A 14079-nucleotide genomic window follows, 5' to 3' on the forward strand; every position below is an offset into this window, starting at 1 on the left:
AGGGTCCACCCGGGATAGGTGCTTCAGCTACCTTTATGCAGATTGGTCTGGTCGATGCCCGAGGAAGGCTGTTTCTCTTTGTATTCGGGTCCCGACCGGGTTAATCTTTCGGTCTAAATGGGAGGCTCGGTCAAAAGCGAAGCGCTTATTTATTTTAATCTATGATTTGTGCCATATTACTTTTGTACGTTTTGAACCCGAATCTCGTCCTCTGCAGAAGTCTGCCGCGTGCTTATACTCATTGCGTTTAATATGGAGGAGGCAACTACTGTCCATCTGTCTTCTACTTCCACCCCGGGCCATGTCCATGTGCAGGGTTTAAGGGAGGACAGCGCAAAGCTAACCTCTGAGCTGCTCACACTCAATCATGCGTTATACCACACACGATGGAAAGACACGTTGCACAGTAGGTTTCTAGTGTGCTACCTAGTCTGGCTCTGTCGCTGACCTTGACAATCCAGACCATCTCGTTCACCACCTCCTCTCCCTGTGGGCGTTGGGAGCGACACCAGCTGAGATCCAAGACATGTGGGACTACAACGCGCGCTACCAGAACCTTATGCACAACAGACATCTAGAAGAAGCGACCACGGATCTAGGTCTAAAGGATCCAGCGGTCTTTGAAAAATGCCTTGGAGTCGACGACTGCTACGTAGATTTCCTCAAATTTTTCGAAGATGAAATCACCCAGAACGGCATGGAGGAGGTCGTCAAAGAGTACCTCTTCAAGGGGGACGCCCGGGCGAATGATATTCTGGGTCGGATGTTCACAGGTGGCCATAAACCCTCCCCACAGCATTAGGGTATGCCAGCGTTGATCACTAACGCGCCTCATGTTCAGATCTCGTGCATCCGATCATCCATCTTGGGTGTGGAATTGAATTCAAGCAACCAAGCCTTGTCGCAGAAGCCCTGGCTGGGGCTTGCGTTCATGAGAACTGGCCCAAGTCCTTTCTTTTAGCGACAGAAGAATATGTCCGCACACAGGAGGACGTGCCATCCCGGCCCATGCTTGACATCCTCAACAGCCTCCGCGAGAATCCTCAGATCGCCGGCGGGGTGAGGGAAACGGACCCCTTCAACAAGATCCCTGACGGCTTCCTCAAGCGGGTGACCACCGAGCAGCTGGTCCCTTATCTGAGTCAGTTCCAAGTCAAGCCCGAGAAGGAAGACTTGCAGCGCAAAATGGCCGACATGATGCACACCACCGCGTACATGCTCGGTGCGGCGCAGCGTCCGGGCAAGCGAGAAGCCATGGACTTTGTCCTGCTGCATGCGGTCACGCTTGCCGTGTTCTATCCGGCCATTCTGGCCCAGGACTGGCTGTCCGACCAGGACAAAGCCCGTCTGCTCGAGGCTACGGCACGTGTTGACGCCGTGATGTATGCCGGCTGTGCGTGTCCGCCGCTCTATGCCCAACGGATCACCGACTATGTCCCACGACATCCAGAGCATGGCTGGCCGGAGCTGTTCCACCGTGCGATTGTGTATCGCGATGAAGGGCATGCAGCCAAGTTGATCCGGGCGCTGTACAGTCTGGAGCAGCTGGACGATCCGACGCCGGGTTTCCCGATCACCAAGCATGATTTCTTCCAGATTGCACACATGGGGATGGATTCGATCGAGCGGGCATTGCACAAGACGGAGGGCAATAAGGTGCCGGAAGAGACAGCCGCAGGGGTCGTGAAACGCGTAGGCCGTGGGGGGGATATGTTGGTGGGGAATATGACGCGCTGGGTATTTTATGGCGGACTTCCAAAAGCATGGGACTACGTGCCGGGCTGTTCTGTTTGAAACTTTTTATCTGGCCTTTTCTCTTACGTTTGTTTCTTGTTCCATCTCGTCTCGGGAGCCTGGATGTTGCACCAATTCCAAGTGGACTTAAAGGAGAGATTATTACAATATTGCTGGTGTATTTTTTTTTTTTTTTTTTTTTTTTTTCTTTCTTTCTTTTTTTAATCACTATTATCATGAATACGGCGAGGGCCCAGAGCATCTATAAACTATTTCAAAAAAATCAAAATCGTACCGTGTGCTATCTTAACTATCTACATTGCGAGGGATGAGAAGAAATATATATGAACCCAGAATTGGCCTCAAACCCACCGCGCGGGACCAACTGGTGAGCTTGTTGTCTCCTAGTGATTGTATGTACAGGTAAGCCACTGAATGTTTTTGAGTGTGGGTAAGTAGTATGAGAGAATCTATCTCATTTACGAGTCTGGTCTGTATTGAGAGATACTTATTCCCAGTACCGTGTTGGTGGAGAGTAAGAGACCTGCTCTTGGTCTTGTCCACAAGAACCCGCTCCAGTTGATCGCTCCACCCCTGGGACAGACATGGATGACCACGGACCGAAGCTTAGCAACCAACGAACCGGCCCAACCTCGTAAGATAAATTACGGCAGGATTCGCTAGTGAGGCGAGGCCGTCGTGGCCACTAATGTATGTGTCGGGCATCTAAAGTCCTTCCCAATTGGCCGGCGGCCCTTTCCTTGTCTCTGACGACGATTATCTGCGGGGAGTCTGGTCCGAGGGTGGACAAATGCTTAACACCTGGTAACCTATCGCAGTGGACTGGAGAGTTTCCTCCGTGATCGTCAGCCGAGAAATGGATCGCTGTGTCGACACAGACCACGGTTCTGAGCAAATAAATATCCATTAGTTCGCTGAGAGCCGGGCCACAAGACTCTGGTTCTATACCCAAAGGTTGACAATAGGCGTGATGGCGACAGACGTCGAAAAGGCCCAAGGGGTAGACACCAGCCATACCGTGCGCGACGGGGAAAAGGCAGGCATTGCGACTCAACAAGCTCAACCCAATGGGCCGCCGGTCGACCCAACGTCGACGGCCGGGTCCATGGCCCCAGTGCTGGAGCCAGTCCCTCAGTCGCAGCGTCGAGGCCTTCTGGGTCGCTTCTCCATCATCCCAGAGGTCACCAACCCATACACCTACGGCAACGGAACGAAATGGTGGATGACGGTGATTGTGAGTTTCGCCGCCATTACTTCGTCCACAGGCTCTTCTATTTTCTACCGTACGTTTGCTTGCCCGAGCAGGAAATCTGAACCAAGACCGGGAAAGAGACAAAAAGGCTCACTAGCTTGACAGCGGCCCTGGCGCAAGTGGCCGACGATCTCAAAACCACGCCTACTGTCGCAAACTTATCACTCGCCTTGTACATGCTCGCCATGGCCTTTACCCCGATGTGGTGGTGAGTCGCCGCCAAGGGGAGCTACAGCTCGAGAACGTTAGAAGGAGAGGAGCTTGCTAACCGGAGAGTGCATGCAGGTCGGCTTTGTCCGAGAAACACGGACGACGGACGATATATCTCCTCTCCTTTTCGCTTTTCCTCGTCTTCTCCTGCCTCAGCGCCGTCAGCGTGAACATCGCCATGCTGATCGTCTTCCGGGTCCTCAGTGGAGGAGCGGCGGCGTCGGTGCAATCTGTGGGCGCAGGAACGGTGTCCGACATCTGGGAACCCAAAGTGAGAGGACGGGCGATGGGCGTATTCTACCTGGGTCCTCTGTGCGGCCCCGGTCTGGCTCCGGTGATTGGAGGCGCCCTAACCCAAGGCCTGCGCTGGAGGAGTACACAGTGGTTTCTCACCATCTTTGGCGGTGTCATGCTGGCTCTGATATTCCTGTGCCTCCCGGAAACGGCGCCTAGGCGTGTGGTTCAGCCGCAGCGGGTAGCGGACGGACGCAGAAGGCCAAACAAAGGCGTTCAGGTCCTGAAGCGCATCTTCGGCCCCCTCCAAGTCCTCGCTCTGCTACGCCATCCGCCGATCGTGGTGGCGGTTTGGTCCGGGTCTATCGCCTTCTTTACTATGTTCGTGCTTAACGTCTCGCTCCAGGCGGCCTTCGAGAAACCGCCGTACAATTTCAGTGTCATCTTGGTGGGCCTGACGTATCTAGCCCCGACCATTGGCTATGCGATATCATCCCTGCTGGGCGGCAGATGGATCGACTACATCATGGCCCGCGAGGCACGCAAGGCCGGTCGCTACCACCCGGACGGCAAACCCAAGTACCTGCCGGAAGACCGGATGAAGGAGAACATCTGGCTGGCATCGACACTGTACCCGGCGGCGTTGATCTGGTACGGCTGGTCGATCGACAAGGGCCTGCACTGGGCAGTGTGCTGCGTGGCCTGTATCGTCTTCGGTCTCGGGGTGATGCTCGTCATGGGCGCGGTAACCACGGTGCTGACGGAATTCACCCCCAAGAAGTCCTCCAGTGGCGTTGCCCTCGCCAACTTTCTGCGCAACATCCTCTCGTGCACGGGTGCAGTCATCACGCAGCCCCTGCTGGACGCGATAGGGACCGGATGGATGTGTACCATGGTCGCCCTGATCGCATTCGTTACGGGAAACGCGGCGATCCTGGCCCTCAGGACGTGGGGGCCTCAGTGGCGGGTTATGATGGACAGAAAATTAAACTCGGACAAGGCTTGAACCAGATGAATGCTTGTTTTCGTGGTGAAATATGGATACCCCCGCCAGTAGCTTAGTTTCTACCTATCTAGAATGCGAAATCAAATACGCCATCTCGCCGAAAACTGTTGGCCTCTGAAGTGCTGGTAGATATCGTCCTTTCAATCCCCCAGTTCGACATGGCCGACAGACACAAGCGATAGTGAGGAGCCATTCCATCCAGGGTCATCATAATAACACTCGATATAACCGCTACTTGTGTTTAGCGTCGTTATGGCTTGTTTCGGGACTCAAAAGGTGTTTGTGATTGGGTCGGCTCGCGACATCACGGATGGATCCGGGCGAAGAGCGTTCCTCCAGGAGTAATCGGCCTTGTTAACCTTTGGGAGCCCAATCGTCAATCTTTTCAAGATGGGTCTTTTGTTTTGTTTTTCTTCCTTGTTTCGGATGAGCGAGTTTAACCCCCAGGGCGATCCGCGGGTATGTACTCAGGCTTGTCGTGAAGGGACTCTCTCTATCTCTCTCCCCGCCCCCCATGCTGAGGGCCATAAGTTATTCTTTGTTCAATGCGACGTATTCCCACTTGTCGACTGGGCCAGCGATTAGGTCCTCTTATTATTCCCCTTAGTAAAGCGACACGTCATCACCTTTCACCACGAACTTTCACCATGACCGCCCGGAGAAGCTACGATGCGCTCTGGACAGCGGTGGACACATATGCATTTCGACAGTCACACCCGGCATCGCAGTCCAATACCCAGGAGCTAGTCAACGCGCAGGCGGCATCGCAGGCGGCGGGTCTCCCGAGCTACGCACTTTCGCCTGCACAGGGCAAGTTCCTAGCCTTGCACTGCCGCACGGCGAAGGTCACCCACGCGCTCGAGGTCGGCACGCTGGGCGGCTACTCGGCCATCTGGATGGCGAGCGAAAACCCACAGTTGCAACTGACCACGATCGAGCACAACAGCCGACATGTTGAGGTCGCACGCGCGAATATCGAGCACGCGGGGCTGTCCGATCGCGTCCAGGTCATCCACGGCGCAGCTCTCGCAGTGCTCTCCCGCCTATCCGACGAGGTCCGGGCCGGGATACGTCCCCGTTTTGGCTTTGTCTTCATCGACGCGGATAAGGTCAACAACTGGAGGTACTTCCAGCTCGCGCGGGACATGGTCCACCCAAACTCAGTCATCTGTGTCGACAACATCGTGCGCGACGGGCAGCTGGTGGACTTTTACGATCCTGACCCGTCCGTCAGGGGCTCGAGAGAGGTGGTGGAGAACGCTGGTAGAGCGCCCGGCGTGGACTCGGTTGTGCTCCAGACGGTTGGCGAGAAGGGCTACGACGGTTGGCTGTGGGCTGTGATCAGCTAGCGGAGGCAAGCCCGTGTTTACAGTAGGTCGTGGGTGGGGTGCAGAGCAATCAATTAGCCCAAAGCACTTACTCCGGAGTACTCTGTAGTTATGTCGTAGTAGGACAATCCAGTAAACGGGTAAGCCGCCACTATTTACTTTCAGATCTTGGCGGAGCCAAGTGGCTTGTAGAATTGGCGTCGCCATCACATGGCGGCCTAGAAAAGCTTCACTTCGGATTTTCTGACTATGAATAACAACTACGCTAAATTAGTAGATCACAGCCTGCCCCACCAACAGGGGTTCTCAAAGACTATTAAGGTGCGGTGGTTGGTGCGGTTTCGAACTCCAAGGTGCTGTTATATTTATAAACTTCATAGTTATCCCAAATCATCCAATCAGTGGCTGCAAACATGGACGTTGAGGGAGTATATAGGATATTCGGATATTCGGAATTAATGGCCCATGACACTGGGGTCGCCCTCCACCCACAGCTTCTTCATTCGGAACTCCTTGATCTTCCACAGCCCGTCCGTCTCATCTTTCACAAGATTAAGAAAATACACGCCCCCCATCGTATATGACGGTGCACCAGGTACCGTGCCTGTCTGGCCACGGAAATGCTTGGCCTGATACAGAGCCGAAAGCGACCCTTCCGATGCTCCGTCGAGGACGTGGATGCGGATATTCGTGACGTAATGCGTGGTGTCGAGCGTCATTATGGTTTTTTCGTAGCATTCCCGGTGGATGGCCTGGAGCCCCTGCACGACTCTGCCACCGATGTTCCACTGGGCATCCTGAGTGTGGGCGGAATCGAAGAGAGCCGTGTCATTAGTATCCATGCCAATCATGCAACGGTGGAGCGCATCAGCAATGGCCTCGCGTGTGGTCAAAGCGGGCGACAGCGCAGCCGGGAGCGACCAGTCAGAGGCCATGATGGGACTGGATTCCAAGAGATAACGAGGTCGGTCTTTTGGATCGGAATACCTTTCCCGCAGTAAGTGAAGGTCTTATAAGAAGCGGTTTTAGCGCAGCAAAGCCCAATCCGGGTTAGGGTTACCACATAACACCCGGATACGCTCGCCCGTTCACGATCTGCCGAATTTGCTCGAGGAAAAGCCACGATAACTACGTGGCTGGACCGGGTTGCGCTCCAGAACCTGTTCGTTTGTAGTGCAGTAGCACGTGTCTAGCGTCTTTTTTATCTTGTCAGGCCAATAGGCCAGGCTTTTAATCCCCCGAGGCTCCTCCCGTTGGCACCAAACCCCCGGGTACCTCGATTTCGGTTGCCGAATCATATAGGAAGAAAAGAACCCTGTATGGCACCGAAGCTTGAGTTGCAGAATGAGGGGCTAGTGTGTATGATGATCCCATCACAGTACGTAAAGCAATGAACTGGGGCTCTATTGAAAGAGAGATACAGCCAGCGTCGGTTTCTATTTTTATTTCGTATAAAAATTTTTTCATTTTCTTAATTTTAGATTCTATTTATTTTTATTTAAATTATATGAATTAAAATAACCGTGTGGGTCGGACAAGTGGATAGGGGAGACACTCTCTGACTAATGCTTAGACTCAAGATTAATTGTCTCCTGCAACTAATAATATTTTGATGCTGATGGATTGCTTTTGGAGTTGCTAAAACACTGTAATCCCTGGAGGCCACGTAAAACAACCTAGAAGTCCAGTAAAAAAGAAACAAAAAACAAAAAGAAAACGGGCTACCCTGCGAGTCGTTGTGATTAGGGTTGATGACGATATCCGCCTTGGCAGATATTATTCCATCGAATCGGCGGAGGATACGATATTTGCCACCTCTTCCATAACGAATGCGAATACGAATATTATTCGCCTATGCAGTAATCATACGGACAGATAACTATATCAGACATAAATAATAGAGCCAAGTGCTGTAAGGCTATTGATTTTAGGTTAAAGTAGCGTTTATAATTAAACTAATATGGGTTGTATAAAGGGCCGGAGCCCGTTCAACCTCTCCAGCGGTCCAGCCTATGGCCGATACTGTGCCTACTGTCCGTAAAGACAAACAGTAAGTAGATGAAGCTATACTGTGAATACTACAAATCTGACCAGAAGCAAGCTGGGCCCGGCCGGCCAGTCAGCCTTGGGTCTCGAACGCTATGCTGTAAATAAAGAGTGCGTTAACCAGTTTGGGAATCCTTTCTACACGTGTCTAAATGGCGATATCGGCCGCGGATACGGACATCGCTGATATCTGCGGCGATATTATTCGCCGTAATGTAGAAGGCGGATACGAATATCAAATGTCTGGATTAGCTGATATCTGTATTCGAACCAGCCCTAGTTGAGATATACCACTTCTGGGATAGTCATGAAATAACCCCTCGCATTATTCACCAATGATGGGACCAAATTCCCACGATCACGAAGTCGATCCCTCTAACTTCAGGGATTCATTCCATCGAGCTGTCAGAAATACCACTGCACCACAAAAAGTAGCACTGTTACAATTTTTGCGTAATACTGGTATGTCTGCCTATTCTGACATGTGCCAGCAATCGGTGGGTTAGTGAGCATTCAAAACTTTAACGCCAATGCCTTCTCCACGGTGGCGGCATGGCTTTTGATCCCCATCTATAATGAGATATGGATACGGCGCTATTAAGCATGTTATGGATACGAGCGCGGGCACGCAGGTCCCTCGAATGCCCGAATACTATAAAGTAGTCATTCCAGGACCAGCCGCGGTGGCGTATACCATCTGGTTCTGTAGTCACAATGCCAGGACAGCCGAAGTTACGATCGAGCTGTGATCGATGTGGTATCGCCAAGGTGAAGTGTGACCGGGGGCACCCTGAATGCGGCCGCTGCGTCTCGCATGGCATGGCATGTGTCTATGGGGTGTCGCGCAAGATAGGGAAACCGCCGCGACGTCCGAGCCTATCCCGAACGTCCAGCAACCATGCCGCAGCAACGGACAGTAGCAGTAGCAGTGGAGGTATCATGCTGGACATCGAGCCATTTCCGAGTGGTGCCGAAGTACCCACAGCCTGGGATGCAATGGACTACGACAGCAGCGCCAACAGTGACCTGAACCGGTTGCACCCATGGGTGGGCTTGTTTCAAGATCTACCTGGGCCATCTCTCTCGAATTTTCCTCCCCTGGAGGGCAATGAATGGGCCATGGCAGACCATTCAGGCATCAACCTCCTATCCACCACGCTACCCCCGGGCCCCGGGTCCACTCCACCGTCGCCGAAGCTGGGGAGTTATTTATCCACTACGGCGTATTGTTCCCAAGACGAAGACTGTTCAAATCTCGGCCAGGGCTCCACAAGCGCGCACGACTGTCCGCGTGAAGCATATAAGATTGTTGAAAGCTTGTCCTTTCTGAACGTCAGCCAGGCTCATTATGGGACTTCACCAGGAACGGCCCCAGCCACCACAACGCAGAGTGTCGCCCATCAAGTTCCGCTGGACCTTGTTCTACGACTAACCCGGGAGGCAAGCGAGCGTCTCGTGCCACTTCTGACCTGCCCCTGCGCGAGATCGCCACACCTTGCATTCCTCTATGCGTCGATCATCTCCCGCATCCTGGCATGGTACCAGCAGGCCGCGGGTAGCTCGCAGAACGTCTCTCCACCCATCTCTAGCACGGCAGCAGCCAGCTCATTGAGCATCGGCGGGAGCAACCAAAGAACGGCCACATCATCCTCCCAGTCGCCTGCGCTGGCCGTGATCCCCGCGATGATGGCCATTGGAACATTCAACGTCGACGACCTCCATGTACAGACCGCCATGAAGATCCAGTTAGTATCCGCAGAGATGAGAAGGGTCGGCCGTCTGATCGATAAATTTAGCTCGGAGCACTCTAGAGATCCGTATCTAACTGATGAAACGTCTATCGGCGACATTGACAGCCTCTACCAGACTCTAAGCCTGTGGCTCAAGAGGGATCATTCAAGAATAGCCAACATGCTAAGGTCGGAGTTGAGGGAGCTAAACATATGAATAGAATTGAGACTTTAGAAATTAATGCCTCCTCCTCCATTCTATGTCCTCTCGGCCTGCATCGCTCAACCCACTTCCCCTGTCAGTACTGAACGATACCATCGATGTCAACCGCTACACCCCTCAACTCATAGCCCTCCTGCGTCGCTATTTGCCACTGTTTCTTGACGATCTGCAGCCTCTCCTCACTTCTTGGCAGGAACCTGGCGGCGAACGGCCGAGGTATGGTGAACGCGCCGTCCGGGTACGCGTTGTCGCTCAAGTCCATCTCGGTCTCAACGCCCTCCACGATGGGCGGTCGGATCTCAAAGGCCCAGAGAATGTTACAGAGGGCTATATTCAGCGAGTTCTCTGCCAGACGCGCCCCAGGGCACGTTCTCCTACCCGTGCTGAAGGTGAAGTGATCCCGTTTGTACGGATCGCTCATCGCCGCGTACTCGGAGCTGTATAGGGTATGCTTGAGGTACCGCTCCGGCATGAACTCAAAGGGCTTTTCGAACCGCTGCGGGTCATAGTGTAGGAAAGCAGTATTGGCAAGCAGCACCGTCCCCTTGGGGATGACGTGGTTCTTATACACCACATCCTGGGCAGCGTAGTGTCGAATACCAGGGGCCAGAATGGGATTCATCCGCAGAATCTCCTTGACACAGGCGCGAATATAAGGCAGATTCGGCATATCGTCGAAGGTCGGCGGACGGTCGGGCCCGACAACACACATCAGCTCCTCATGCGCTTTGTTCTGGACCCTTTGGTTCGCGGCAAGATGAAGTACAAGGCTGTTCAGTGTTGCCGCCGATGTCTCGAAACCGGCTTCCACAAGACCCCCAGCCACCCAGGCCAAATCTTCTTGGTTCAGCCCCTGCGCATACCATGCGTCCTTACTTTCGATAATGCGACGTGCGAAGCAGTGAGGAGCCTTGCCAGTCTCAAACTGCTTTTCCAGTCTCCGCCAGAGTCCCATTTTAATGTCCAAGACTTCCCGGGCCGCTTCCTGCGCCTCCTTGCGACCAGGCCAGAGCCACTTTGGCAAGCGTGCCAGGAAAGGCAACTCGTCGACCAGGAAAGCCCCAGGGCGCGATGTTCTCCTGAGGATCGCCTGACTGCGTACCGCGTTCTGCGCGTCTGGGTGGTCCCAGTTCTTGATGCGGGTGCCAAACGTATTCGTCATGATGATACTGAACGCGTAGCGACGCATGTGCTGGTAGAAGTTGCGCTGATTCTCATTATCGGTGGCCAGGTCGAAGAGCAATTGTTTCGCCTCGAACTCCTGGCTGGGGACAAATGTAGCCGTCATTGGCACAGTCGTGACCTGGCGGACGACTGATCGCTGAGCCCGCCAGTGCGGTCCGTATGGCATCGTGGGCATGCGTTTCCCCCCGGTAACAATGTCGTGGCCCATGGGCGAGGGCGCTTTGGAGGAGGTGTTGACGGCCTGCTTCTCCAAAATCTCCCGGACGGCTTCTGGCGTGTTAATGACCACCCAGTTGTACCAGCCCACGCGTATCTTGAAGATATCCCCATACTCCACTGCCCACTGTCGAAACAGCGCTGGCGCTCTGGGTGGAAGCTTGTAGCCCACCCCGATCAGCGGGTATGCCATGGGACCTGGAATCGTGTCGGCATCTCGCCGAAGCCAAGATACGACAAGGGCGATCACACCAGCCAGCGTGGCCAGAACGACTATCCTGTGGCCCTGATATATGGAAAGTACTTCATCCATTCTTGGTGTCTTGTTTTTATTTTCTCTGGCAATGTTGACGGGAAGAGTACGGAGCACGCAGGAATATAGTAGTCGATTAGATATACCTCAATTAGATGTAATATCATTAGACACTCCTAGATCAGATACATCCTGAATATAAGGAATTCACCCTCCAGACCACATCTCTAGCCACGAAACAATCCGGGCTATGTCAGTGTCGGGGCATAGCCGGGTTTCAGTCGGGTTTCAACCTCCTCCGGAACCGTCGGGTTTCTATGTAGAGCTCACCATACCTGAGCTGGAGCCTAAGCGATTCAGGCGTCATAGAATCGCCAGAGTATAATCGAAGATCCCTGTGGGAGACTACTTATGTCACTATACATGCCACACTAATATGTAGGGTGGAATACATTATTCTACGCCCATACACAGCTGTAAACGCTCTTGCGATTCGAACAACTATTGTTCTACTTTTGTCCAGCATCTACCATATCAACCATGGGTAGCGTAGAGGTTCTCGACGTGCTTATTGTGGGTGGAGGACCGGTTGGTCTCGCCCTTGCGCTAGACCTGGGACGCCGTGGAATGCGTTCGACCATCGTGGAGCGCAATTCTGGCACTGGAACCGATCTCCAGGCCAAAGCAAGCGTTATCGACGAGCGCACTATGGAATTCTGCCGACTTCTCGGCGTTCGAGACGATGTTGCCAACGCAGGCTACCCTGAAGATCTCCCCGGCGACACCGTCTTCTGTACGCGTCTGAATGGCCACTTCATCGGCCGCCTTGTCATGTCTTCGGCTCAGGACCGGGAACTTCCCCCGCAATCTGCTGAGATGCTCAGGCGCTGTCCGCAGATGTGGTTTGATCCGATCCTTGCTCGCGCTGTCGTCCGTCAAGGGAAGGCAGATATCCGGTACGGCGTAGAGCTGGTCGGATTTGACCAGGATGATAACGGCGTGACCTGTCGCCTCAAGCATGTCAACAGCGGCACGGCGGAAGAGGTTCGAGCCCGATACATGGTGGCATGCGACGGTGCTGGCAGCATCGTGCGCAAGGAACTCGGCATTTCCTTCGATGGGAAGAACCTTGGGTACGCGATCAGCGCCATTGTTCGCGTCGACCTCTCACGCTATCACTCCTTCGGCGCGGCGGAGCGCTATATGTTTATCAGTCCGGACGGGACCTGGGGAAATTTCACGACGATCGACGGTCGGTCGCTGTGGCGGTTTTCTGTGGTCGGTGGGAGCGAGAAGATCGATCTGGCAAACTTTGACATGCATGCAGTCCTGCGGAAGGCCTTTGGACATGACGACATTGAGTACGAGCTTATCAAGGTGGTCCAGTGGCGACGCAGTCAGTTTACGGCCGAAAAATACCACCAGGGCCGGGTTTTCCTGGCCGGAGATGCTGCACATACCATGTCTCCCACGGGTGGCCATGGCCTGAACACCGGTGTGGGTGACGTGATGGGCTTGAGCTGGGTGCTGCAGGCACTGCTGGAAGGATGGGGAGGACCCGGCCTTGTTGCAGCATACACCACCGAACGCCGGCCGATTGCCCTTCGCAACGGGCAGGGCTCGACTCGCAACTTCTCGATCTGGATTGACCGGAGCGGCCGAGATAAGGTTCTGGACGATGGAGAGGACGCGGATGAGCAGAGACGTGCCCTTGGTGAGAAAATGGCTGCGAACATGCGCCAGGAGTTCCAGTCTCTGGGCCTGGCGTTGGGATATAGCTATGCAGACTCGCCGCTCATTGTGCCAGACGGTTCATCTGCACCACTCGACGACCCGGACATCTACATCCAGACAGCGCGACCGGGTCATCGTGCTCCACATTACTGGTTGAAAGAGGGGCAGTCAACGATTGATCTGTTTGGCACCGGTTTTGTTCTGCTTCGCTTCGGTCCGGATGTAGAGGGCGACAAGAGAATAGAGGATGTGGCGCGGAATGTGCGCCTTCCACTGGACACGTTCACGATCACCGCCCCCGAGGTTGCAAAGCTCTATGAGAGGCGACTGGCGCTTGTTCGCCCAGATGGAATGGTTGCCTGGCGTGGAGATGTGCTCCCGGATGATCTCGAGGGGCTTGTGGACCGTGTACGAGGCGTTTCCCTGTCTACGAAGCACCAGTAGTTATATTCTTAAGTTCCGTATTAAATGTCCAATTGTCTAGTCGATCCTGATATTCAATCTATGTATGAAAACGGACGCATAACGGTTAATATAAGAAGCGCAATCAAGGGGTAGTACTCGTATCAAACAACGCCAGCTTCCTTTTACAAAACTAAACTCTATGCATGGTAAAATCCAATCGTAATATCCTGTGATTCTAGCCAGGCTCATGGCCAAGAGTATGGCCACGTACACGAGGGTTATTACCAAGACAGATTCAGTGTCAACCGACTGGGTAATGAGAGTAGTATTAGCACGTGTTAGGAAGAGTACATGCATTATCCTCCCTTATCCCGTCGGGTTTGGATCGACCTGTGTCTCGGGTTTACACGTATGATCCGTATCCCGACGCCATCCTTTGGCGGTTAGAAGCCGGGTATTCTGGCCCTTCTCTGCTCTAGAAACTTCCCGGAAGATGACTGAC

The 14079-nt window shown here is 53.6% G+C and overlaps 7 protein-coding genes across 7 annotated transcripts; 5 read left to right on the forward strand and 2 right to left on the reverse strand.

The window, feature by feature from the left end:
• Positions 1–526: 526 nt before the first annotated feature.
• Positions 527–1794, forward strand: ATNIH1004_008274 (questin oxidase family protein; the record flags this gene model as incomplete). Its single annotated transcript, XM_033572885.1, has 2 exons — positions 527–773; positions 842–1794. The coding sequence occupies 2 exons, from the start codon at positions 527–529 to the stop codon at positions 1792–1794; spliced, it is 1200 nt and encodes a 399-aa protein (XP_033423437.1).
• A 931-nt stretch (positions 1795–2725) lies between these two features.
• ATNIH1004_008275 (MFS transporter) lies at positions 2726–4457 on the forward strand (the record flags this gene model as incomplete). The annotated part of the gene is made up of 3 exons (XM_033572886.1): positions 2726–3038; positions 3113–3215; positions 3293–4457. The coding sequence occupies 3 exons, from the start codon at positions 2726–2728 to the stop codon at positions 4455–4457; spliced, it is 1581 nt and encodes a 526-aa protein (XP_033423438.1).
• Positions 4458–5104: 647 nt separating this feature from the next.
• ATNIH1004_008276 (O-methyltransferase) lies at positions 5105–5806 on the forward strand (the record flags this gene model as incomplete). Its single annotated transcript, XM_033572887.1, has 1 exon — positions 5105–5806. One exon carries the CDS (start codon positions 5105–5107, stop codon positions 5804–5806), a length of 702 nt encoding a protein of 233 aa, XP_033423439.1.
• A 434-nt stretch (positions 5807–6240) lies between these two features.
• Positions 6241–6720, reverse strand: ATNIH1004_008277 (nuclear transport factor 2 family protein; the record flags this gene model as incomplete). The annotated part of the gene is made up of 1 exon (XM_033572888.1): positions 6241–6720. One exon carries the CDS (start codon positions 6718–6720, stop codon positions 6241–6243), a length of 480 nt encoding a protein of 159 aa, XP_033423440.1.
• Positions 6721–8545: 1825 nt separating this feature from the next.
• ATNIH1004_008278 (uncharacterized protein) lies at positions 8546–9778 on the forward strand (the record flags this gene model as incomplete). The annotated part of the gene is made up of 1 exon (XM_033572889.1): positions 8546–9778. The coding sequence occupies one exon, from the start codon at positions 8546–8548 to the stop codon at positions 9776–9778; it is 1233 nt and encodes a 410-aa protein (XP_033423441.1).
• Positions 9779–9860: 82 nt separating this feature from the next.
• ATNIH1004_008279 (cytochrome P450) lies at positions 9861–11498 on the reverse strand (the record flags this gene model as incomplete). The annotated part of the gene is made up of 1 exon (XM_033572890.1): positions 9861–11498. One exon carries the CDS (start codon positions 11496–11498, stop codon positions 9861–9863), a length of 1638 nt encoding a protein of 545 aa, XP_033423442.1.
• Positions 11499–11978: 480 nt separating this feature from the next.
• Positions 11979–13616, forward strand: ATNIH1004_008280 (uncharacterized protein; the record flags this gene model as incomplete). Its single annotated transcript, XM_033572891.1, has 1 exon — positions 11979–13616. One exon carries the CDS (start codon positions 11979–11981, stop codon positions 13614–13616), a length of 1638 nt encoding a protein of 545 aa, XP_033423443.1.
• Between the last annotated feature and the right edge of the window lie 463 nt (positions 13617–14079).

The sequence above is a fragment of the Aspergillus tanneri genome, assembly GCF_003426965.1.
Source record: "Aspergillus tanneri strain NIH1004 chromosome Unknown AapTan_6_pilon_pilon_pilon, whole genome shotgun sequence".
NCBI lineage: Eukaryota > Fungi > Ascomycota > Eurotiomycetes > Eurotiales > Aspergillaceae > Aspergillus > Aspergillus tanneri.